This window comes from Sinohyriopsis cumingii, chromosome 12 (assembly GCF_028554795.1).
Source record: "Sinohyriopsis cumingii isolate HCF-2022 chromosome 12, ASM2855479v2, whole genome shotgun sequence".
In the NCBI taxonomy this organism is placed as follows: domain Eukaryota; kingdom Metazoa; phylum Mollusca; class Bivalvia; order Unionida; family Unionidae; genus Sinohyriopsis; species Sinohyriopsis cumingii.
In genome coordinates this window covers 39,801,651-39,828,805 of record NC_142972.1, presented here as the reverse complement: position 1 = coordinate 39,828,805, position 27,155 = coordinate 39,801,651, and the positions used below count along the sequence as shown (strand labels likewise).

Below are 27,155 nucleotides of genomic sequence, written 5' to 3'. Positions count from 1 at the left end.
TAGTAGTAATCATAGTAGTACTTACAACAGTAGCAGCAATGGTATTGGTGGATTAGTGGCAATAGTATAATGTTTAAATAGTATTAGTAGGGTAAATAGTAAGAAATAATTATAGTAACCTCTTTACAGCGATCTTTTGCACAGGTGGTCTTGGCTCTAAGGTCAAACCAGCGAACTGTACCATCCTCTCCACAAGAAAGGAATGTATTTGCCTCATTGGGAACAACCACTACCTGCAATAGTGACAGTGTTTATAATTCTGGTACAAAAACATCATAGCAGTTGATTATTTTAAAATTTTCATAACTTAGGTTGGCATATGCAAAATCAAGGATATTACATCAGAACAGATACAACTGCATCTACAATAACAGGTGACAAGTTATGGAACTTCATCTGGGGTACAAATTTATTAAAATGTTTAAGAAAAATGAACTGCATATGTGAAACTGATTTTATTACATTTAAAATGTGTAGAAACTTAAGTATTTTCCAAAGTTTTGCTCATTAGCCCTTTTGTATATAAAAAGAATCTGCAATTAATAACTTTCACAATTTACAAAATGTCCCAATAGTGAATTGATAGACCAATGTATTAGTTGTTGTTGTTGTTGTTGTTGTAGGGTTTAATGCCATTTTTTAGCACACGATAGGCTATACATGGCGGCCAGTATTAATGGCAGAGGAAGAACCCGGGAAAACCCCGGAAAGAACCACCAACCCTCAAAAAGCTACTGGCAAGCTTTCTCACATACCCACATTGGCCGAATCCGAGACTCGAACCTACACAGACAGAGGTGAGATGGCAGTGATCCGTAATGGAGAGTGCTTTAGACCACTCGGCCACTCGGGGCCCTATTCCAATGTATCAGTAAAAATCCAGATGCAACCTTAATAAAGATGTCAAAACTATATCCATCAAGGGCAACTTTTGTTGCCCAGTCTATCAACATGAATATTAGACAAAAGCAAATATTGTCCTGAAGAAAATCATTGTATCATGATAGACCAGAAGTGATTTAATTAAATTACAGCAATCAGTAGACAAATGTATCGATGATAGACCAGATGTAAGTTAATTACAGCAAATCAGTAGACCAATGTATCATGATATACCAGAAGTGATTAATTACATTACAGCAATCAGTAGACTAATGTATCGATGATAGACCAGAAGTGACTTAATTACATTATAGCAAATCAGTTGACCAATGCATCATGATAGATCAGATGTAACTTAATTACAGTACAGCAATCAGTAGAACAGTGTATTATGATAGACCAGAAGTGACTTAATTACATTACAGCAATCAGTAGACCAATGTATTGATGACAGACCAGATGTAAGTTTATTACATACAGCAAATCAGTAGAACAATGTATCATGATAGATCAGATGTAACTTAATTACAGTACAGCAATCAGTAGACCAACGTATTACGATAGACCAGATGTAGCTTAATTACATTATAGCAATCAGTAAACCAATGTATCAATGATAGACCAGATGCAACTTAATTACATTATAGCAATACAGTAAACCAATGTATCATGATATACCGGATGCAACTTAATTACATTATAGCAATACAGTAAACCAATGTATCATGATATACCAGATGCAACTTAATTACATTACAGCAATACAGTAAACCAATGTATCATGATATACCAGATGCAACTTAATTACATACAGCAATCAGTCAACCATTGTATCATGATAGACCAGGTGCGATATAATTACATTACAGCAATCAGTTGACCAATGTATTATGATAGACCATATGTGACTCAATTACATTACTACGATCAGTTGATCAATGTATGTGGGCAGCTGAACAAGAAATCTAAATTAGCATGATGTTTTCTGAGATTTAAACATCTTTTCATTATTAATGATGGCAGGCATATTGGATTGCAGATCATCAACATTTGTGCATACTTTAAAGCACTATGTCAGGATGATTTCTATCAAATTCTGCTAAGTGGTCTATGTGAAGTTATTATTTAAAGGTTCAACCATTTTAGTAACATTGGCCATATTGAAAAGGGGATCAGATCAGCTTGTGCAAAGTTAAAAGGCCTTCAAACCATGATACTTTGTTCAGTATGGTCCGATGCTTTTGAAAAACATTTGATTATTTTTATGCTTTTTCTTCTGAAGATTTTTTTTTAAAATAGAAAAAGCAGTTTAAAGATTTCTATATTTAGTAACTAAAGCCATACCTGATGACAGATGGCATCATTTGTAAATATTTAAAAAGTCTTCCTTCCAGAATGATGTAAAATTTAGTAAAATTATATTAAACAGTTTTTAAAAGAAAATTACATAAAGGCAGTTCAGCATCATTTGTATAAGATTCCAAGGCATTTATGCCAGGACGCTTTCTTCCATGCTTGCCTGCCAACCAAAAGCGGTCTCTCATGACAGGTGGTCTCCCATAAGTGGTGTATGAAAATGGACTGGTTTCCTGGGTCAATAGTTAGTCTTGATGAAGAAGAAAAAAATACCTATGCTCACTGTACATGTATAATATCTTTTATTCATAAACCTTGTTAAATATTGCAAGCATTCCTCTCAAAATAACTTTATATAATAAAGATATACATCTATCAAATTTATATTTGAACATCACATGAATATGTACATATATTAGTACATGTATATTTCTGAAATGAACAAAGGTAATATTTATCATATCCACAAGGTAACTTCATATGGCCATAAATTTTAAAGTTGTTTCAAAGGTAACAAAAACTGCACAGTTAGCTATGACGTATATATCTTATTCTATGCACTTAATCACTTTTCTTTAAGAAATCCATTATACTTCTTTGTTGACATTTTTTAATGAGCTGTTTGTTCTGAACATGTACCTCCATTTCTGAGCAAAGAAGCAAAATTTTGGGATCACCATGTTGTAAAGCATATTCTTTAATCTCTTTTAAATGTTCTATGACTGTAGAATGTGAAATAACCTGAGGTAGAATTTCACCAACAGATGACTCATTGCCACTATCACTGTCCACAGTTGGAGAAGTACCTGATTCACCTCTCTGAAGAATATATTTCTCCCAATTTGGCCCTGAGAATACATTAGAAGTTTCTGGACTGTGATCCATATTGGTATATTCTTCCAATGTCATGCCATTGAGAAGAGGTTCCACTGATGGATGCGAGTCTTGTTCACTCTCTTAGCTCTCTAGCTTTATGGCTTCAACACTGACAGAAAAGCCACACCTGGCAAAACACCTTTCAATGGTGTATGCAGACAGAGCATCCCACACTGATTTAATCTATAAAATGGCATCCAGAACAGTGACAGTCTGAGATATATCAGTTGCTGTAGAGCACTCATCCATTTTGGAAAGAATGTGTCGCAGCAGTTTCTTCCGATAATTAATTTTTACAGCCTGAATTATCCCTGCATCACATGGCTGTAGTTTAGATGTTGCATTTGGGGGAGAAAGACCAGTTTTACATTGCTAAACTGAAAATCTGGGTGTGCATTGCAGTTGTCTGTGATAATTAAAATGTTCCAATTTTTCCTTATCTTTGTATGGTTGACAGTTACAAGCCAGTTACAAAAGATGTCTGATGTCATCCAAGCCTTTCTGTTGGATTCATAGGCAACACCCAAAGATCTTAAATTAAAGGACCTAAGACATATTGGATTACGTGATCTGCCTATAACTATGGCGTCCAGTTTTTTTCCAGTTGCACTACATGCTAACATTAGTGTTAACCTCCATCCTTTGCAAGCATCATCTTTCTGCACTAGGGACCTGTCAGGTAGTCCTCTGTAAAAGAGTCATGTTTCATCAGCATTTAAAATACCACATACATTATACCCTTCAGTGATGGATGGTAGTCTTTTTTTTCCAGTCATCAACTATCTGTAAATTCACATCAGCTGATTCCACACTGAGCACACTTGCTGTTAGTCCAATAAATCAACCCCCCTAAATCTGTTTTGATACTGATGGATGATATGTTGGTCTGATGTCACCTGTTCATTACAATGTGCAATTTTGCAGAATGCAAACAAACCTGCGTTCACTTTAGGCACATACCAATAATTGGTAACAGCCATATCTAGGGAAAAATTAAAAATGACCACAGGACAGATGGTTGTGCTATTCCACATGGATTTACAAGTCACCAAACATAGGATTTGCTCTGAAAATATAATGTACATGTCACCAAAAGGACCATTCAACCGACAGTGGCTCCACGGCCATGAGAAATACTGGTAAGTGTATAAAATGTACACCAAAATGTGCATCCAGAATTGGATGCAGGTAATTGCAGCTTTTAATAAATAGGTGATATCAGCCCCTAACCTGAAAATCAATATCATCACAGTAGAGGCACTGATATATCGGCCTAACTTGCTGTGATATTGTATCTATTTTTGATGCTATCCAGCCATCCGTTTGATGCAGCAAAGTCATCATAATTCATTTCTGCTGAGACAATAATTGCCTTTTCCTGAATCAACTTTCCACTTACTGGTATGTTTTTACTCCTTGCAAAACCAAACCACTCCCATACTCACTTATTTAGATCTCCATATACTGTCCGTCTTGCCGTGGCATATTTCCTCTGTGTTTGTGCACCTGTCTGCCATTCGTTTCTAACGGACTCATTGTCTTTGATAACAGTCTGAATTTGCATTTTACCGATGTTTAAGCTGGCTGCTTTTTTGCGAGTGGTCTCCCCTTTTTCATTTCTTTCAAATATATTAATTCTTTCTTCCAGTGTTAGAATTTTTCTTTTTTTCATCGGAGGTTCTGCCAATGTTATTAGCGTTAACATAATGACTAGATGTATTTCAATTTTAATCAGTATATTTATCTGAATTTTCACATGTATACAGCAACTGATGTTGTTGTGATTTAAAAAATGTTAACACAAATCTTTACTACTATTTATACAATGGTGAAATATGATACCTACTATATACAGGTGAGACAGGAAAGACCAGGACTTTCACATACAAAATATTGATATATCAATTCAAAAAGTATACCAATCCCATGCTGCAATAGCAGTGGAGGAATAAAAGCGTTCGTCATTGCTCCCTTCATGTATTACCTCATATGTAGTTCCAAAATGGCAGTCAAAGCGGAACAGTCCATAGGTATCATCTCTATCCACATCTGTGTAGACAATTTTCCCATCTCCAGAACAACTTACAATCTGAAAACAAAAATTACAACAACTGCAAGGGCTTACCAATGCATAACACCATGCATCCCACTGCACATCCCAAACCTCCAACCCTCTCATCTGTTTCCCTTTTGGTACTAAACCCAACTCCTGACAGTGACTCAGCAGTCATAATGTAAGCTCTGTCCAATGTGTAATATGCCTTACTGATGTGATTTCATAAATAAAGTTTGGTTATAAAATACCCTAAAATGTCACTGTATTATAATTTTGGTTCATTTTACCTCTGAACAACCCCAAGAACCACAGTGCAGGAGCTGAAAATGACACCCCTCTTGCAGATGGTCATCATAAGGACAACAAAACTACTAAGGTTCATAAAATTCCACCCAGTAGTTGAGGAGAACATGTGGTAAAGGACAGACAGATGAATGGACTGACAGACTTAAAGTAATGCAATATCCCTAGTGTTTTATAAAACATGATCTGTGTTTCAAGAAACACATAAGAGGTACAGTGGAACCCCGCTATAACGCGATGATCGGGGTCCATAAAATCGGATCGCGTTAAAAGCGGGGTCGCGTTAATGCGGGGTTTTACAATATTTAACTTTTTTCCGAGAACATATACATGTATACATGTACAATGATCAAAAGTCGGCTTATCATCAGATGAATATTAACTGGAATGCATTAATTAAGATATATTCAAAATAATCGATGGCTAATATATTTATAGGTTATTACTATGCATTAAAAACATTTACTAATTTTTATTTGTTTGAACGATAATACAGATTGACCGATAATACCAGACTATCGCTATATCATGAAAATTGTATCAACACCGTATGCTACCGTGCCGTCGTGGCATGCAGTTCATCCATAATGGATGTAATTTCATCGAAAATTGTACAGATTTAAAATATTCAATAATTTTGTAATAGTCTGAATTCGTCGTGTAAAATATAGGATGAACAAAATATTGAAACCATTTACTTGCCGTCTGATATCGTACGGTCATTGCATGCAGCTATTCCTGGGTCTACATACGGTGTCTGTACAAATTTCATACCGCTAAAATTTTATCATATGCGACAACTGCAAGAATAATTAACAATCAACGCATGATTTCAGCGTGCAAATAACTTTTATTTCAGATTTTGTGAACATCAAAAGAAACATGTGAAAACTGCGCAAAGTGCAAAGTCAGTGTGGTTCCAAATTTAAATTTCATCATTTCTTGAAAAATATATCCAATGACGTTTGCTTCTTTGCCGTGAACTGTTGGGTTCTAGCAAAGTCAAGAATGTTTCTTAATTGAAGGACTTTGACGCTGTCAACATCTTGTGTTTCCAGCCACCTTAAACTTGCTTCTAAATGTACTACTGCTTCAGACACTTTTGGTGGGGGAGTTGGGGTGCCATCGTCATCGTTATCATCGTCACTGGTTTCAGGTTCTGATTGTGCAGCTTCATTCTTCCTGCTGACATTTGTAACAATTTCGTCATCTGATATGTGTTCGTATATAGGGCAGATGTCATCTACTGAATACCAGTTAAGGATATCATGACTGTGCTCGTATTTTTTGAGTGCTTCTTCTGCTAAATGAAACCAGTTTTCTCTTCTAGAGTAGAATACGGAGCTTCACCACAACCTGTTCAAATTGATAAATTTCAGAAGCCAAGCGTTGTACACACTATTTCTCGTACATTATATATATCGTATTATTTTAGAATCCATACACGATCACTTCTCCAAAATCACTTAAAGAACCTGGATAAATTGTTAAGTTCCGATCGTTTATTATTAAAAGTCATATGTGAATTCTTCCACCAAATTATAATAAGCGTTTTACACACTATTTCTCGTACGTTAAACAAATATTTTCACAGTCCGATAAAAATACACGTAAATGAATTTCAAATTTCAGGAACCATGCCACGATCATATTATTTTAAAAGCCACAACTAATCTCATGCCCAAAATGAAGTTAATTTCTTGTTTTGTTTTTTTTACTTTTCTCCAAATTTTTTTTCTCCATGTGTGAATGAATATACGAAATTTCGGGAGCCATGCTACAACCGCGTTATATCCGAATTCGCGTTATGGCGGGGCGCATTATAGCGGGGTTCCACTGTACTAAGACAAGCTGTCAATAAACCAATGATCATACCCTCAGGATCCAATGACCACAAGCATGACCCATGGGCAGGAATGCTACATGAAGTATACGATGTTGCTGTATAGTCCATATAGAGTGCAAAACCCCATAACCAAAGAAATTATCATACTTTCTGACCCAATGGTCCCATCCAAGAACATAAACCTAGAGCGAGTGTACAAGGTGATAGGTAAGAATGAAATGTTTTATTCCAAAGTTCATGAAATAATAATAATAATAATAATAATAATCACTGTCCTAGTTCTTAACACTATGGCCTAGGGACAAAGCTCTGGGACAACAGTGGTATTGGGAGAAAGGAAAATATGTTTTATATATTCTTCCAAACTGAACTACAAGTGAACTGGCCAAAACCCAAAGTCTACATATAAAATGTGTATTCCTCCAAATGCATATACAATGTTTGTTAAAGAAATTATTAAAAAATGTCAGTTATTTGCAATTGTTGTAACTTCTGATCAACTGACAGGTACCCCAAAAGTCAGTCCATCAAATGTATACCCTCTCACAGATGGTCACCATGTGGGCAACATATATAACAAGTTTAGTGAATTTCCATACTACAGTTTAGGAGATGTGGTTAGTTAGATAAACAGACAGATGGACAGACACAGATAATTACAATATCTGCCCTGCTAAATCATGAGGATAATAGCTAAGAGGTATCCAACTTTCTGACCCCTTGGTCCCATCCAGAGACATAACACATGAAAAAACAGCACCATAAGTTAAAGGCAGGATTTGGGAATATATAATGTTGCAAATTTATAATGAATAATTAATTGAACAAAGCAAAGAACATTAAAACATGCGAGATGGCATCAAAACAATACCCAAAAGGCATCCAAAATACTCACCCATGACCCCACTTAGGAACTTGGCCGAAGGATAGGTGCAGTAAAATCCAAAAGGTCATTGTGTGTCAACATTTTATTCCAAACACGTTGTGAATTGGTTCTGGAATTATCTGTGAATACTTTAACCAAAAACATGAACCAAAATGTGTTCCTCTTACACTTCTTGATTCCATGGCCCCACCCAGGGGCAAAAGTAGTACCGAGAGAAGAGGAGTATGTGATAATATCTTCAAAATATGAAGTGAATCAAGCAAGGGGTTATGAAAATATGTGATGGAATTTTTTTAAATCCAAAATGTGCCCCCAGCAAAATTATTGATCCTTTGAGCAGTATCCAGGAGCAGGAGTGGTATTAAGAGAAGGGAAATATGTGATGATCTTATGTTCCATATATGGGAGGTGGAACCTGTTAAATTATTAATAAATAAAAATATAGCTAAATATTTAAACTAAAAAGTGCTCTAAAATGGAAAATTTAACCAGATAGAGTAACTTAATATGGATAAGGGTTATTACTGTATCACATTCCTGGTCAGGCATGAAAATATACAATTACATATCAAAGCACTAAATACCTTTCTGTCCTGTGAGCTTGGCAGGAACTTGGCACTGAAAATGTTAGCCCTGTGGCCTGAACGGATTGAAAAAAGGTTCTGAAAGAAACAAAGAAAACATGTGGATGCAAGACTGGACTCGTAGTAATTTATTAAAACATATGATGATGCAACTTTGAGTGCATTTATTACACTGAGTTTCATCAAGGCTGCCAAACAAACTCCAACCCTACAGTTTAATACCACCGGAAAATCACAGCCTATGTAATGGTGACTATTAGCTTATGCTGGTGCAACTAAAGGATGAACTGAAGAACTGGAGGGATAAAAAGTAGAGGGAACTTACCATATATACTCACTTATAAGTTGAGTCCAACTTCAAATTGCCAGACCCAGATCTGCTTGCACATAATGTGCTGATAGAGCTATTTCTGTGCAGTTTATTTGGCGTTATCAGCAGAACAAATAAAACAGACCCTAATCTGCAGGTTCACTCTGCTATGGTAGATCAGCACCTTTGTTGTTTGCAGTTTGAGTTGACTTATAAGCTAGTATAGATGGTAGTTATACAAGAATTTAACAGAATACAGTGTCTTACCTGTTACCCTTGCTATGATATATCCCCAATATTAACCACTTTGGAAATATACAACACAAAACTTTAACAAAGAACTTCACAATGTTGATGCTAATGCCACCACCACTGCAGAAAACTTATCAAGAAAAATGAGACAAGTTACAATAGAACATGAAGCATATTTGTTAGAATTTATCAAGGAATAATGGCTGTTGTTGTTGTAGGGTTTAATGCCATTTTTCAGCACATGATAGGCTATACATGGCGGCCCGTATTAATGGTGGAGAAGAACCTGGGAAATCCCCGGAAAGAACCACCAACCCTTGAGATGTTACTGGCAAGCTTTCTCACATACCCACATTGGCCGAATCTGAGACTCGAACCCACACAGACAGAGGTGAGTTGGCAGTGATCCATAACGGAGAGCACTTTAGACCACTCGACCACTCTGGGCCGCTAGGAATAATGGTAGAAACATGCTTGTGAACATTGGCCAAAAATTGACGAAGGTGGCAATACAGGCTTTTTAGCATGGTTTTACCAGAAATGTATGGATACAATAAATCTTTATTTCTTGAAAAATAAGTGTGTTCATTTCCAGATTTTCTGTATTCATGTTAAATTTGGGGATGTATGTTCTGCAGACTAGCAGTCACAATATGTCCATCACCAGAAGTAGTCATAGCCTCCCCCAGTGAGAGATTGCCATCAGTATCTTTTGTTGTTCAAGCCCCATTCAAGAAAAATAATTCAAGCTTTCCTGTCCTTTCCCAGAATTTGTCTTCAGTTCACTTGTAGTATTCTATGCAACTTGTTTTCTAAATCTGATGACTGAATTGAACTGAACTTGAATAATAAATGCCCATTCTCCACGCAGTACAAGTATTCTTCAATGTGATAGGTCCAAAAGCATCTAGATAAATGACCAACTTTCAGTTTTCCTCACAAAAGCCAAAGAAAGAATACATTAAACTGCCCAACAGCCTGACCACAGAAATTGGTCAAGTTGTGGCAGTGTCTACATAAAGAATTGGCTTAATTAAGACTGATATCACTAACCTGATTATATGATATTAATCAGCTACAAATAAGCTCAGTCAATGAGCTGCCAGAATGTTTGTTAATCTGCACAGATAACACTTATAACCAAACTTGTCAAAATTCTTCCTAAATAAGGATTATATACAAAATTTGATCGAATTATATCTACAAATTAAAAAAATAAAAATCCCCCAGCAGCAGCACAGCTGATTACAAAGACTAGTTATGATGAAAAGGTTAAAATCAAAAATCAGGTAGGCCAGGGTTTGAATATCAAAGCACTGCTGTTAAACTTTACCTTGACTTCAAGGTCAAAGGAATGAGTTGGTGTATCAGCTTCATATATTTTATCCCAAGCATGAAGAAAAATTCAAGAAGTTTAGGAAATATTAAGAAAGTGACAATTATAACCATATCCATTTGATTGGTGAATTCTGTGTGTGAATACATCTTGACAAGAGTTAAAATCTGCAGTCTCAATCAACATGTACTTAGATACCATACATGTGGCAATGATTTTTCTATTAAGCCCACATTATATCTCACCTTATTTTCTTTGTAAGGCATTTAACGCTGTGTGCTTATTAACAAATTTATTTTCAATTAAGTATAAAAAAATAGGTCACAGTAGCTAATATAGTCACTTGGATGTAGAACTCTGCATGACACAACTACATATCATGTCATATCACTTTAAAGGAAAGTGTTTGAAAAATTGACCTATATACAAAACTAAATACAGGTCACAGTGACCAACAATTCTGGGTGAGGGGTATAGAATTCCTCATCACTCAGCTATATAATCAAGCTGCAAGACTCTAAAGGCAATAGTTTTGATAACACTGACCAAAGGTAACAAAAATGTTGACTCTAATGGACAGACGTATATCATGTCCTCAATAACTCACATCTGATAACTCATGAACCCACTTATAATGCAGGTTCAGGTGTGGATCCCATTTTTTCACTAGAAAATACAAAACAAATTGACTCCTATTTGTTGAACGCAAAGAATACCATAATCAATATTGGTAACTGAAACCTTGATATATCACTCTTTTATCATCTAAAATGGTAGATAAGACCTGGAAATTTGAATAAATTTTAATAAGTATATTTTTTAAATATTTTCTTTCCCAAATAAATTCTTGGTACACAACAAAAGGCATTATTCAGTGAAATTCTAATCAATGAAAATGTCACACACCCCAATGAAGGCAACATTTTAATAAATAAATGACAATAACTTTTTTATCCAATGAAATTCTTGTTTTAGTTCTATCTTTTAATTCGGTTTAAATATAATCATCATAAATGCAATGTGTCCTTATGTATTCATATGTTAAATATGTCAATCCACCATAACAGTAATGTCTGCAAGCATTTCTTTGAGAACCTAATTAAGTGCCAACTTGTTTTGATATCTGAATTGCAGAAGTATTTATTGTATTGCAGCAATGAATTAAAAGCAGACCTCCTTTGTATTATCACGTTAATTATGTCTTTTGTATCAAAAAAGGGGGTGGAAGAAAAGAAAAGTTAAAAGGCATACAAATCCTGCCTGCATAAGAGCTAGTGGCCATGGAAGTCTGCCAGGTCAACTCATTTTAAATGATTAATGAAACACCATTATAAATATTATTGTGTATGTAATTAAACTACCTTAAATTAGCTTACTCATTCGCAAATATGGTCAAAGATAGCAAGGCAACCAAGCAAAACGAATACCTGGTGAAATAGAAAGCTTTGTTTCACAGATGCACATCACTGCGGAGAAGAGTTTCAGATTTCAAGTAAACATAAAATTCCTGAATTGGCACTTTGAGATTTCCTTGAGCATGGGAAGAAGTTAGTTGCAATAAAATCATGGCATCAGTATTTTGCTAAAAGAACAATTTTTAAAAAAACTGAAAACTGAATTTAAACGTTGACAGGTGTTTCACAAAATAAATGTCGCAAGTTTTTTAAGAAAGGAATCTTGTTTGGTTGTTTGCATCTTCTCATGCTACAGCAGAGTGCAAAGCTGATACATACAAAACAGGGAACCAGAAAAATCAACAACAACAACAACAAAAAAGGTGACACAATGCACAATGTTTTCAAGTACACATGAAAGTTGTTGGATACAGTTGGAATAATATTAATGTTCTTTCATGGGATGGGCATGTTGAAAATATAAGGCAATTCATACAGAAAAGTTAACAACATCACTAGAAAAAGCACTTTATTGACATTTATTCCCAACATGATTATAAAATAAGTAGTCAGCCATTTGACAACCAAGTTGCCCCCACCCCCCACCCCGGAGTGGTTTGCTCAATGTCCAATGGGGATGGCATCAGTTCTTACATATTTGGAGGAACCTCAGTAACTTGCACTCTCATTTTAAGAGCAGTCTATGTTTTGGACCCTGCTGTATTTATGTTTTTGGACTCCACTGTGAATGTGTTATTGAGGGATAGGTATGCATTGTCAATACATAAACTGGATTTGCTTTGCAATCTAATATAAGTAAATAATGAGCAACAATTCTTAAAAGCCTAAACTGCTCACTTGGCTAACATAATATAACAACCTACCATTTCATTCAGCAGGATTATCTAGTATTGTAATTACACATGCTATGCAAAGTATATCCCAAACTTTCCATCATGTTCAATATACATATTTTACTGGAAAAAAATTCCTTCTAAAGATAAAGGCAAAGTCAATAAGCACTGTCTCCTGCTCATAATCAAACTCATCCAGATGTGGATGATAACAAACCCAACAGGTCAAAAATATGGCGTCTAGAGTGGTGAAAGGGTCAGGCAATCTGATGCATGATCACTTCATCAAAATGTGTGGATTCCACTTACTTTCAAATTGAATATATAAGCTCATATTCCAACTCTGGTCAAAAATTGGATCAGAATTATATATTACATGAGTGGTAATAAGCTCAGCCAAATAAGCTGCAAGATCACCTCACAAATATCTATGGTTCACACTCTATTTTGACATCTTGATAGTATAAGCATATATTCCCAGTGTGATCAAGAAATATGCAGGCAATGATACAATGAATAGAAGGCCTTAAGTTACCCAGGTTTGTGCATTTTGTCAGAGAGACACCCAGTAATTTCTGCAAAATTCCAAAGGTTGGATATTCCTCATAATCTCCACTCTCCACATAGGCCTTGAGCTTGTACATCACACTGACTACAAAGAAGGGCATTCCAAGTGAGTCAAAGTCCTGTACACCTCTTCAATTGCCACCTTAAAAGTGAATTCTGTCCTTTCCATGATTGGATCAGAATGTTCGGACAAGTCTGTCGTCCACTTCATCATGCATAAAAAAGGTTGGATGTGCTACTAGAGCTGGCCAGTCATGTCCAGCATGAAGCATGATCAGGTGAGGTAGGTTGGGCTGGGTCATATGGTTTCAATTTTGATGCTGATTTGCTAGGTTCTGGTATCATGGACATGTTAAGTTGACTAATCAGCAGGTTGGCCAGTAGTTCAGGGTGGATTGCTGGGTTTAAGATGCTGTCACTACAGGAACGTTCGAGTGACATGCTGCTTATTCATTTTTGTCTTAGTTTTCTATATAAATCTTGTTTACTGGAAAATAATAAATCATTCCTATGATAACATCTGGGGAAAATCATTTTTATGTACAGTATTTTGATTTGGGTGCAATTATTTAATTCAAATTCGTCTCTGGAAATACAAAGTGCTCAAAATATTATTCTTGGACATAAAGAATTGGATTTAGAGTGAAATTCAAAAAAGGATATATTCTTGGATTGTATAACTGTGATTCAACAAAAGATTGTTGTCACAATACAGGCCATCACAGACATATCAACACTCTCAGCACTGGATTTATTTTGGAATACCACAAAAGTTTATGCAGAACTTTAGAAATTAGGACTTGTGTTAGAAATTCTAGGATTATTTGGGATTTAATTCACAATACCTTATTTGTTTACACTTTCACTTTGTTTTCCAGGGAAATAAGTTTGTTGAATTTAACAAAACTTTTTGGTTTTTGCTCTTTTCTGTTACTTTGTTTCAAGCTTAGAATCATAACACCATAAAGTTGTTCAATGATTCCAAATTTGTATGACTATGTAGCAATTTTATGTTCAGAAGATTGGATTTTCAAGGTACTGAACAAAACCTCAGCTCAAACTGCACACATGGTACATGGGTATGAGGAACAACATTTTGTAAGGCAAAGCACACCTCATGGTTGTCCTCCAGGACTTTAAAACATCTGCACTTCTTGCACTTAGCTGACATCTTTGTAATGGAAGAGAGAAGAAAAAACAGCAACATCACATGAACAATAAGGAACATTAAAAAAATGCATAAATACCAATAAGCTTGCTGGGAAAAACACAAATGTATGTATACACCAGGTTTAACAACCTTCTGACAAACTATACCACTGAAAATAATTTTTTTGGATAGTCAGAATTAAATACAACTTCAATGGAATCTTTGTAGCAATTTTCACAGCTGCAAGTAAACATTTAAACTTGTTACATGTGGAATACCACTTATCCTATAGCTGGAAAAGAGTTACTTGTAAGAGTTACTTCCCTTCATCTACATGATATATAGAGGGAAAGATGTTTTTCATTTTTCAGGAAGGGTTAAATTCATAGACAGCAGAGAGTAATTCCTAATATTAATGTGATAAGGTAATCTATTTGATGGAAAAACATGCATCCAATTAAACTGGAAAATGGACATGTTATAAACAATTGCTGGGCAACAAAATTCATGTAAAAGGACTTAATAAGTGTCTCACAATTGGCTGCATGGATAATCCTTATCCTGGTTCAGTAGCATGCTTGTGTAAGTTTGTTTAGGAACAGAAGCATTTTATCAATGTTAGTAAAAGAATAGCAGGATGCCTGTAAAACAATGGCATAAACTAGAATCATGCCTGTGAACGTTTGTCATAAAGCAAAGTATCATTCTAATGAAAATTTGTAAATGAATAATAGCATGCTTGTGAAAGTCTGTCAAGGATAAATGGCAAGTTTATAAAATTTGTAGGACGAATGTATAAGTGTGTCACAGATAGCATGCTTGTGAAATTCTGCCAAGGATAAATGGCAAGTTTATAAAATCTTGTCAAGTGACAGTAGGATGCATGTATAAGTATGTCACAAAATAGTAGCATGCTTGGGAAAGTCTGCCAAAGTATAATGGCATGATAAATTTTGTCTAGGATGTGTTCATATGTTTTGTCAGGAAAGAGTAGGATGCTTGTGAAAGTCTGTACAAACATAAATGCATGCCAGTAAAAATTTGACAAAGAAAAGGTGCATGCAACTAGAGAAGGGGTTTACCTTTCCACTGAATGGATTAGTTACAACCAAATGTTGATCATCTGAACCTGAGAGAATATACTGTCCTTGATCATTCCAACAAATAGTGTTGACCTGAAATATAGGCCAAAACAAGTCACTTCCCAAAACATAGCAGAAATTCATCTATGTTAAACTGACTGAGTTGTGTACTATATTGGTGAAAATAAATGCAAAAGAAATTATATCAACCAAGGACGTTTTTTATTATTATTTCATCAAGGATATTGACATATAGGGCTGCCATCATCCCTCACCCTCAAATTTCATTCTCATGCAACACACAAAAAAAAATATTTCATTCTGCATGTCCATTAATTTTAAGGTCATGAGTACAACAGTATCAGCAAATAGAATACAAGAAATGATGGCACACCTCTACGTTATAAAATAGCTTGCATTAGATCCTTCCTGTTTATTTTTGTTATGTACACTAGCATATGAACTAAGCATACTCAATGACTGACAATCGGTGATCAAGGATACAATTAATTCATTATTATCACATTCGCTAACAATCAACATTGAGGTATGTTATTGTCATCATTCCATACCACAATAAAATAGATAAACAGTATCTTGCTCAACACGGACAAACATAAACAAGGCAATTTTCACAGTGACATGATGATGGACCTGTAAACACCAAGTTAAATTTATCAAGATGTACTAAACTGATTAATTTTTCACTAGCCTTAGTCTTCAGGTCAGCCCTTTTTTCAAAGACTGCATCATAGTCACCAGAGTTACAGGGGATGACACTGGTATTTGTGTAATTAGACCACCAGTGAAACAATAAGAATAAAAGACATAGATAGATAGATAGACACTACAGGAAAATAATGAGAAAAATGCAACAATGCATCCTCCATTGATAAAATATCCTTAAATATCCAAGAATCTTTATATTTTATACGTAAGTGAATGTAAGGACTGTATTATAATAAACAAATGATGGATTATTACTATAAATTATGCCTCATCAAGAGATATATTCATTTATCAGTTATACTCACACATCCATTATGAACCTCCAATTTCTTTTCAAGCTTCAGCTTCTGAATAAAATCAACATTTCCTGAAAAGAAACGGTATCATAAAGTACATGTGCATTTTTGTATCAGCATAATACACAGTATTTAAAACTTTACCTTTCTAATTTTATAATGAAATAATCAGACATTTAATTAATCATAAAGGACTATCAGTTTTCATTCTCTCATTTGATACAAATTCAGCCTAAATTTCCAAAAAAGACCATACCAAAATTAAGTAAATAACCTTTCTGCAGTACCTTCATCTCCTATAAATTTTACATGTTCATACATGATATAATTGTACACAGATTTGGCAACAAGCTTTAGAAAAATAAAACTTAATGGCTAGCCATCATACTTCCTATCATGTCACATACTGCTTAATTTGAAACAGTATTACATTACAAAATTATATCACCAAGAGCCCCTGTCTCTCACCCAAATCTACCTCAACTGTCATAACCATAACCTGATAAAATATCTTTTCCTGCTAGGACATTTATAAAGTTCTTTACAAATCTAAAAGTGTGTTTGCTAAACCAAGATACCCCAAGAATGTGCCTCAATGCGAAACTTAAATCAGAATGGATACATAGATGGATGGACAGAAGGGCTAATGGAACAGGATAACATGCTCTACCACTGTTATGGTGGGCCATAAAATGCTCTACCACCGTCATGGTGGGGCATAAGAAATGAAAATATAACTGCAATTAAAACTGTACTACAGTGGATCCCCTCCAAGGGAGGGATCACAAGTAAGCCATAAACTGACCACTCTTGCATACTGCACAGAAAGTACCGAAATTGAATTCTCCCTCCTATGAGCAATGTTTAGAGTAGACAGATGGAAATCACAATACCATATAGTGGTTACATTTTAGGAGATGTAAAATATGATTTTGTTCAAAAATAGGATTTAATTTTGTGCCACGTTATACCTTTGTGACTGCCGATTAAGAGAGGCTACGATATTCAAGGTGATAAAGTTTAATGGTGTTTAATTTTCAATCTCTCATTGTAATCACTAAATCACTAACATTTCTCCAACACTAGAAATTCTTGCAATGCAATCAAAGCTTTTTCAAACAAAGGTGGGAAGAACAATTCTGCTGATACAGGACAGGTGGTTTAAGCTGACAGAACAATGATTTGCATATTATTAAAATCTGAATTTTTTTTTTTACAAATGTTACAATTTAAATAAAAATAATATGACAGTTAATAAGTTTAAAATGACATTTGTACTTTCTAGAGATATAATTAGGTAATAACTACTGTATGTAATTTTCCCAGTGGAGCCTTAATATAGCTGGCTCAACTGGCCTGGTTTAGCTTTTGTCGCTATGCAATGGAAAATGAAACCATAGTCCAAGGAAATCACTAAGTTAAATTATATATTACTCACAAATTTTGTGGTGTCATAGGTACAGCGACTGAAGAAAATGCCATTTCCCATCTTTAAGGCAAGTAAAAATGACATGAAAACTGTTGTATGAACAATTTAATTGTATATAACATGATTTTCAATAAATGTTCACACTTGGGTTTAGACACTTTAAATTTAAATATGACCGATTGTGGCAAGTAAATTCCAACATGTGTGTCATAATGATGCACATTGATCAGGCCATAGCATCTGTCTTAATTACCCTTTATTCACCAACAACATAATTTCCTACTGAGCATGCACTGTAATGTAATGTATTGACATTTGTTAGACTACTGTTAACATCTTAATGGCCAATAATAATTATCAAGATGAACTTGGCAGGAGCTAACAGGTCAATGGTGTCATGCTTAGCTGTGCACAAATGAATGAAGTTTAGATTGTTTTGCAACGATCTTTAACATTTATGAAAGTCACAGGAAGAGGGAATCAATTATGACTTGACTGGATTAACATTTGATCAAATATTGGCGTTCGTTTGCTTTCCTATCAAATTATAACCAATTTGACAAAATTGGAAAATACAACAACTCATAAAGTCAGTTGTCCCAGGTAAGTGGACAAACTTTAATTGTGTTTTACAGGTGATTAATTTGTCTCAATTGGTGAAACATTAAAAAAATTGGGTATTTTAATTAATGTATCATTAACAGACATTACAATTAGAGATTTTTTTCAAGCTGATGGAATTACTCCAGATTAAATAACAAGATCAAATAATTTTGTTACGTTAGATGTACTTGTGAACTGTTAAATTGTAATGACTCAAAGAAGCATTCTTCCTTTTTTGCCAGAGTCACAGAAACGACCTGCTAATGATGATCTTTCTGACTTTCAGACTGATGAAACAGAAAGTTAAAAACAATCCTGTCTGCCAATGAGGACCCTGCAAAATCCAAGTGCCCTTTTGACATCAAGTACATTACGATATATTATATATGACATCAGCACTTTCTCAAGGAATGAAATAAATCAAAATCAAAAGGGGGCATAGGCTTTTCTCTTTTCCCACCAAATGATATCTGTACATTCTATAAACAGATACAGTCTGGACAGCCCAAGACTGGTCTTGGTCATGAAAATGGCATTGTTCTACTTTTTTAATAAAAAAAAACCAACAACTTCCCATTGTGAAATGTGGCAGTCACAAATGACTAGGAATATGGGCAGTGTCATTACTGGTGGTCGCGGTAATCATTGTAATAATAATAATGCTAAATCTTCCTGTATTCCTATATTATATTGTGTCATCAGTTTCCCACTCTCAAAAAGCTTCTTCATCTTTTGATCCCGAGTAACATATTTCTGAGGATCAAAAACTATGTTGCTTGTACAAAGTAAGCATAAAGTAGATAATTAAATCTCATGCATTCTAAATAGAGTGGCAATCTGAAGCTGTATTCTTACTACTAATTTCTTGTGGGATTTTGGCATAGCATTTTTATTACTGAATTTTTACTGTTCACTCTTGTCAAAATCCCTCTACAGAAAATGTGTGTGTGCTTGACCTAGTTTACACTGGAGCTAATTTCAACTCTAGTATAAAAGTCGGCATCAGAAAACTGAAAATCATTTTTATGAGATATTTTTCTTACAAACCCTTTTTTATTGTCAATGTTGTGCTTAGTTTCTGAGTAGCTAAATTCCAGTCATGTCTGTGTTTAATGTCAAGTGATCAGGTAAACTAACAAATAGTTCTCAGCCTATTTTGTTTAAACATGACCAAACAACCTTGTGAAGATATGATTCATGTTGGAATGTCAACTTTGTAATTCAATCAGATTATTGGGCAACTTGCTAATAATTCATCAATTTATTTTCACTAATGTTTATTAGCAATGCAAAATAATGGTCCCACATTAGTTAGTTCCTGGTGATATAGGCTCTGCTATAACATTATAACACACTGCTCCTGCCTCGGGGTGATGCCGGTTTCCAGGCATATATTATCAATTCAGATCCGAGGTTGGGGCCCCGAGTGATCTAAAGCGCTCTCAGTTATGGATCACTGCCATCTCACCTCTGTCTGCATGGGTTTGAGTCTAGGATTCAGACAATGTGGGCATGTGAGAAAGCTTGCCAGTAGCTTTTCGTGGGTCAGTGGTTCTTCCCAGTGTTTTCCAAGGTTCTTCCTCCACCATTAATACTGGCTGCCATGCATAGCCTATCGTGTGCTGAAAAATGGTGTTAAACACCACCACAACAACAACAAAGCGAAGGTGAACAGCCACTAAATAGGCAGGTGTTCTGTTCCAACTTAGATCACTAATAAAAAGGATTTTAACACAATGGATCAAAAGATGCGTGATTATACTCACCATCTGGATACAAATCTTAGATGAAATAAATGTACTAATTAGTAACAAGTGGACTGATAACTGAATTGCAAGGTAGATGCTCCAGGATGAATAATATCATCACACAGTTCTTTTCCGCCATCAGTCATGTCCCAAAAAAAACGAAAGGCAGAGAACTAGTTGGTCTACTGTTCTAGCTGATTATCACAAGTGTGCTGTTTTAATTTGTATTTTGCTCCTAATAAATTAAAACCAATCTGAAAATTTAAAGTATTTGTTAGAATATCTTTTGGTTGTGTGATGCACACTTTTATACAGATGATGAAATCAGGTAAAATGCTATTTGGGTCAAGCATGCAAAATTTTCGAACATAAATAATTTTCCATCTTAGATCCTTATGTGAGATTTAAACAAGGGTGAACAATAAAAATAAAAACCAGCATATTTTCTCAAGTTGGAATCCTTCAATGAATTATCCTTAATAATCATTTTCCAAGGATTAAAATTTAATAAGTGTATTAATTGCTTGTCGCTGCTGTACAAAGTCTTGTATGATCTAAAGTTACAGTGGTATAGTCTGCGTTTCAAACTATCATTGTTCTAGTACACACATTTTCGCAATTTAAACATCATGTCCGCTAAAAAGCCGTGAAATGGTTTTCTATTATATTGTATAAAAAGTTATTAACCAATAACTTAAAGATTAAATTTCTTATTGACACTTGCTGAAAATAGAATGCACTGTTCACTGTTACTATTTCAACGTAACAAATGTCGAATTCAACCTTTACCCCCACCCCAATGATTTGACAGTCTGATTATACACCTCGTGCTGCGTTGTAAAGTTTTGCCTTCTCCAATAAACCAAACGGTCGAGACTGAACAGCATGGAACATATCTTCAATTCAGCTGCGTAGTCAATGCAAAATCAAAATGATATGCGGATATACTGTTTGATATAAATCTCTGCATCCAGTCGATTACACAGTCTCCATTTGTTTTGTTTGTTTTTTTTTTTTTTTTTTTTTTTTTTCCTTGGCAAGGGGAAATAACTCGTTTTCTGCCCATTAGAACGCGTTCCATATGGCAACTTATCTGTGCTTGTTCATAAATCACGGGCATGGGAGCACGCGAGAGAGGTCGAGATCTATACTCCCTTTTCTGAAATTTTAGATGAAAAATGAAGGAAGAAATTAACTTATGGTTTATTGGATTTGTTACTCTGTGTGTGTGTGTGTGTGTGTGTGTGTGTGTGTGAGATTCAAAAGTGTGGAACTCGTTAATTGTTTGAGGAAACAAATGCTTCTAAGTTAATTCCACAGCTTACTAAATGGTTGGAATGATATTATCCGGATTGTGATTATGATTGCTACTCCCAAGCAATGACTTATGAGTTTTTACTGGAGGCGCAGTCACGATACAGCTGAGAATATATTTTAAAATGCGAAAAGATTATTATGTTGAATTGTATCCTATTAACAATTAATAATTTTTCTAGATTAATTTATAGAATGTTTCACGATTTATGTATGCTAAATCATACTCTCTGCTTGTTGTAAATGCTTAACCCAACAAAAAAAAAAAAAAACATGTATATTAATCAGCTTCATCATTTAAAACTCTTTGATAATATAATATTCCTAAACTCGTAAAGTGATGAACGTCGATATTTTCTAGTTTTAAAGAAACCCAACGAGGTTTAGGATCAACATCTTTCACGACTCAGATTTATTCAGATGATTTGGCAAATACGACTTTTTGCAAGCAACTACGACGTTTGGTCTTTTATTATAAGTTATGCATTCTCAATGTAAATAAGTATGCTATTTAATATCAGACAAACGTTAAATCTTTGCATGTACTTAGTGTACTAATTATTTCTGACTGTATAATTGTTGCTTAATGTGCCACATATGCGATTTTTCTATTCTGAATCTTCCTTGTGTTTTAGTATTTCATGTATGTAATTTGTCAATTCTTAGCATGCACGAGTTTTATAAGACGATAAAAATATTTTTATTTTGTATGTATGACTGGGATTTTAATTTCCTGTATATCTTGTGTATGAGTTTTTCTAAAAGCATAAAAGCTCAAGAGAGCTTCGGTTAATGTCAAAAACCAACTACAACGTTTTAATTGATTGAGGAAATATCTGCACTTAACATCAGGAAGAATGTGTTCATTTAGTTACCTCTGTCAGGCACGCAATTGTTACTTGCTTGACATAATTGAACTATACTTCAACAACTTTGCACATTACTTTTTATGTAGTAATGCCTTGTTATTATTATTGTGTTCATTCCAAATGAAGATGAATCATGGCGACATGTCAACAGTAATCGTATAACTGTTTAAAGTACATTGTTTCAGTAATTACAGTCGAGGCTTTGTACATCTTATTTAAAGTCTCGATATAAAACAAAATTAATAGGACTAGTCATAATGAGTGATTCGTGAACAATTGGACTGAAACAGAAACAAAGACGTTCTAGGTCATCAGCGTGTAAAATTAGAACTGGCATCATGATCAACATTTTTTATTCATAAATTGAATTGATACAACAATTAGGATTAGAGGCGTAATGTTCTGATCCAGATGGATCCGATGACGAAAGGATTAAAAGCGAAAATAAAAAATAAAAAAGATAAAAAAAATAAGTATGAGAGTAAAAGTTGAAAATTAAATAGAACCAGATCAAGGACGCATAATTATCTCGATAAAAGATTGAAATGTTGGCATATTCGGTCCATGGCTAATACGGCCCATGGTTGATTTGGTCCTCTGCTTATACGGACCAAATGTCAAGCTAATTCGGACCATGTGAACTGCATGTAAGTAAAACAATGGAACGCATATACCTGGTTTATTTTAGTAGTTATTCCTCTCTTCGCAACCACAGTAAGAGAATGTAAAATGCTGATTTTCAGCTCTTAAATTTACATCAGATAGTTATTAACAAATCTCAAGCCAAAATCAGAACAAAACGATAATGAGGTATCGCATTTAGATTTTTTTAAAAACAAAATAACTTTTAAATGTTTGCAATAAGCAAATATAAAGTTCTTATTTTAATGAGTGTATCTGAAGAAAAAAACATTATGGCTGATATAAATACTATCAAACAGTAATGTATAAAAATTTGCCCATGGTTTCCATTGATTTCTCATACAAAAATCCTTTCTTAGCATTGTATTTACCCCGAACAATGCTGTGTAAAGAATTATTGATGAGCAGCACAATAGTATATCGTACTTCACCTTTATCGCTGAAATTTTATCTTAGAGTAAAATCTCTTAACCATTAACCCAACCTATTTACAGCTTTACCATTCAAACCTGTGAAAAAATGTAATTTAAGGCACAAATTACATTCTTTAAATGTTGATTAATGAAAATGTATTTTATTATCTTAATACATAGATAAACAGCATTTACATAACATTTATTGAAGCTTTTCACATATTTTCATGGTGTTGTTTAGTTTTTGTACCTTCAACAACAACGATCTCATCTATCAGAACATTTATTAGAAGTTAATAAATGACCAGAACTTCAAAGAATAATGTCCCCAGAGCATCTTTCTAAAAACTTAAATTTATTCTTTAATTTTTAAAAAACCAAATTCTCTGCTTTCTAAAGTTTTCTCAGGTTATAAAAGATCTGTACCGAGTGTATTTTGTAAACACAGTATATTATTAGCATATATAGCTTTCCATAGTTCTCTAAAGTAATGGTTTACAAAGTAAATATGTATGTTTTATTGTAGTATATTTTTCTACAGCGTTTAACAGTTTTTTCCCCCCAAGAAGAACGTTTATTAATCGATGGAGACCTATAATGCCATGTATTTACTATTTAATTTCATTTTGATAAGGTCCATAAGTAATCTATTGCGTTTTTCAATGATACGAAAATGTCTTTCTTTAAATCATTACAAGCCTTTTGTCTCAGGCTAGTATTCAGTTTAATGTATGATTTACGTCCATGACTGCTCGCCAAACGAGATAACTCGTATTTTTGCTAGCGTTAGTCCTAATTGCACATGAATCTTTTAAGTTGTGTAATGTATCAGATAATTTGTTTTAATTTTCAATGCACACAATAGTTTTGCTACAGTTGGTTTCGTACCTTTGTAGTCATCAATCATGTTTTTTTTTTTAAGCAAAGCTGATAAATCATTTTATTTTGTACTAATTCCACTGGAAATAATGAGTGATCCATAAAATGGTCATAAAGGTGCAATGGAATCTTCAAATCGAATTACAATATGCAACCGGCCTCATTAATGTCAGGTACTTTAAATGAGTGCTCTTCTTTCCATATAATTTGTTCATCATTTGCCGATCTTAAAAAAGTAACGGCATATAATAGTTCATTCCGAAGCTATAAAGAATCATAGTGCGTCGCTATCGTTCTCTACCCACTGAACTGTCGTGAATTTCAACTAATCTGGAAGTCAGACATGTGACATCACGTCATGTACATACCAGTAATCGTGATGTTATATGCTTAAAATCCTTAAATGAGTAAACATTTTCTATCCAAAATTTCGTATGAAAAATGTCAAAAAAACTTTCAATGACATTATCTGTTTTTGTCTCTGTTTCTATATATTATGAGGAAAAATATTAGCCTTAACTTGCTCTCCTGTTTGAATGGGTCACTTCACAAGTCTGATGCTTAAGTCAAGCTGTAATTTAACATTGTCCAATTGTCTAAACCATGATCTTTTGCAAGCATGGTTCAATGTCATGACTGCAGACCCAAAAAGTATGCACTCACTCAAAGTTCCAATGAAGGCTTCAGAATATTAAAAGCTTGTTATGGTTCAGCTCTTATATTGGAAGCAAATAAAGAAAGATTTAATTACGTAATTAAGGCAGTCAAGTATGACCATGTGGCTTGTAACTTTGTCTTCTGCTGAAACACTGTGAACATTTATTTATAATTTTTAGCTAGTGTGTTGACAAAAAATACATACTCTGAAGAAGTTCAGTCTTGGTTAAAAAAACAAGAACTCATCAGGAAAGATCCAAGACATTTTGACTTACAACTTGTACAAGGTAAAATGGCATTAGGAAGCATGCCATGGCACCAGTTAAAAAACAAATTATATTTCCTTTAAAATATCAAGTTTCAATTAACAAGATCAAAACATACACACATGATTCTTTGGATAGAAACTGCTCCAAATTTAGAAACTCAATCTGTAGAAAATTTCATTGAATTCATAGACATTTACACATCTTAAACTAAAGCAAAGGGAATGAAAGAACAGCTAATATAACAATTTCATGTGCATTCACAAACATGCCCAGAACAAGTAAGTAAAGACATGTTTGTAAGTTTAATCAGCCTTGACCTCCTCAAAAACATACTTTCATTCTTAATCCACTTACTGACAATATAGCAAAGATAGAAGAGCTGAAAAAAAATTGGAATGAAATTAAAAAAATACCTTGACAAAGGTTTTTATTATTTTGAAATTCAATCAACAATTTTGACTTAAAATGAATACACCATTGTCATCAGATGCAGTGTGAGATGGAGGCTGGGAGAAAAGAAATTGCCCCTGGATGCATGGCACAGGTGACACTGTTGGGAATTTTTTTCTTGCAGCTAAAATCATCAGAGTATTTCACTTTCACCTTAACATAATCAGTGCAGTTCTTTTGCTCAACTGTGGGTCATTTCTAACCATGCCTTGAATCTTGACATGACTCGAGTCTTTCTTACCAATTTGGATTTGTACAACTTTTAATACAATATTTTAGTGGCAATGTACTTGCTCTCTCTCTCTCTCAAACTTTGTACACGATCTTCATCTGAAAACTCATTGACAAACATTCCGTCCAAGATACTGTTGTCCACCACAAGTGACTTAAATTTCTCAGCCTAGATACAGTGAATTGCACATAAACTGCTTGTCGCTACTTACAGTACTCTCCCATTATCACCAGTAGCAAATTTGACCATTTTCGCCAAATATGATTGCATTTCTTAAACTACAAACATTGGCATATTTGAATAATTTAAAATTTATAACAATAAATCATTCCAAACATTTTATAAGTGGACTATAGTAGTTCCAAGCTGGGTGTGCGATATAAAAATTTTAGGTGTGCAATAAAGAATCACAGATTGAACATCTTTATCAAACAACACATCAGCCACGCAAGATTAAATGGATAAGTGATAAATGTTCTGATGAAAAAGTGCAATCAAATTATTCACATAAGACAATAAGTGTAGTGCTTAGCAATAACTTATTAATTTTTCAATTCCACAATTGATAAACAATGGCATTAAGATTCCAGCACCATGACTGGATAGTGATACTAACCCAAGGCAGAAAATATAATAGAGTACTGCACACGAGTACTGAAATAACGTTCCATAAATAAAACACAGGAGGAATTACTTACCCTAACCGGGTAAGGAAATGTGGAAGAACAGAGAAGAGCACCACTAATTTAACACAATGCAATGAAGTCTTCTAAACTAACAAGAGACCTAATATCACAAACTTCACATGGAGTGAGTGGATAATTACTTACAATGGAAAATTAGAATAATTTGCACCAAAAAAAATCTATAAACGCAAGTGAAGTCAATTTG

General features: G+C 34.3%; 1 protein-coding gene across 4 annotated transcripts in view; it reads right to left on the bottom strand.

Annotated features, from left to right (window-relative positions):
- LOC149786300 (DDB1- and CUL4-associated factor 6-like) overlaps positions 1 to 21,643 on the bottom strand; it is an 89,834-nt gene extending 68,191 nt beyond the window's left edge. For 2 of the 4 annotated variants that reach the window (XM_089976684.1, XM_089976683.1), the window contains exons 1-6: positions 21,364 to 21,643; positions 16,769 to 16,830; positions 15,735 to 15,827; positions 8,790 to 8,867; positions 5,099 to 5,203; positions 120 to 233 (exon numbers count right to left, since the gene is read on the bottom strand). In XM_089976684.1, coding sequence (XP_089832810.1) covers positions 120 to 233; positions 5,099 to 5,203; positions 8,790 to 8,867; positions 15,735 to 15,827; positions 16,769 to 16,830; positions 21,364 to 21,433 — 522 coding nt within the window. In that variant the 5' untranslated portion in view covers positions 21,434 to 21,643. The remainder of the gene's footprint in view (positions 1 to 119; positions 234 to 5,098; positions 5,204 to 8,789; positions 8,868 to 15,734; positions 15,828 to 16,768; positions 16,831 to 21,363) is intronic. The other 2 variants (XM_089976682.1, XM_089976685.1) reach the window with 1 other exon arrangement.
- Positions 21,644 to 27,155: the final 5,512 nt, after the last annotated feature.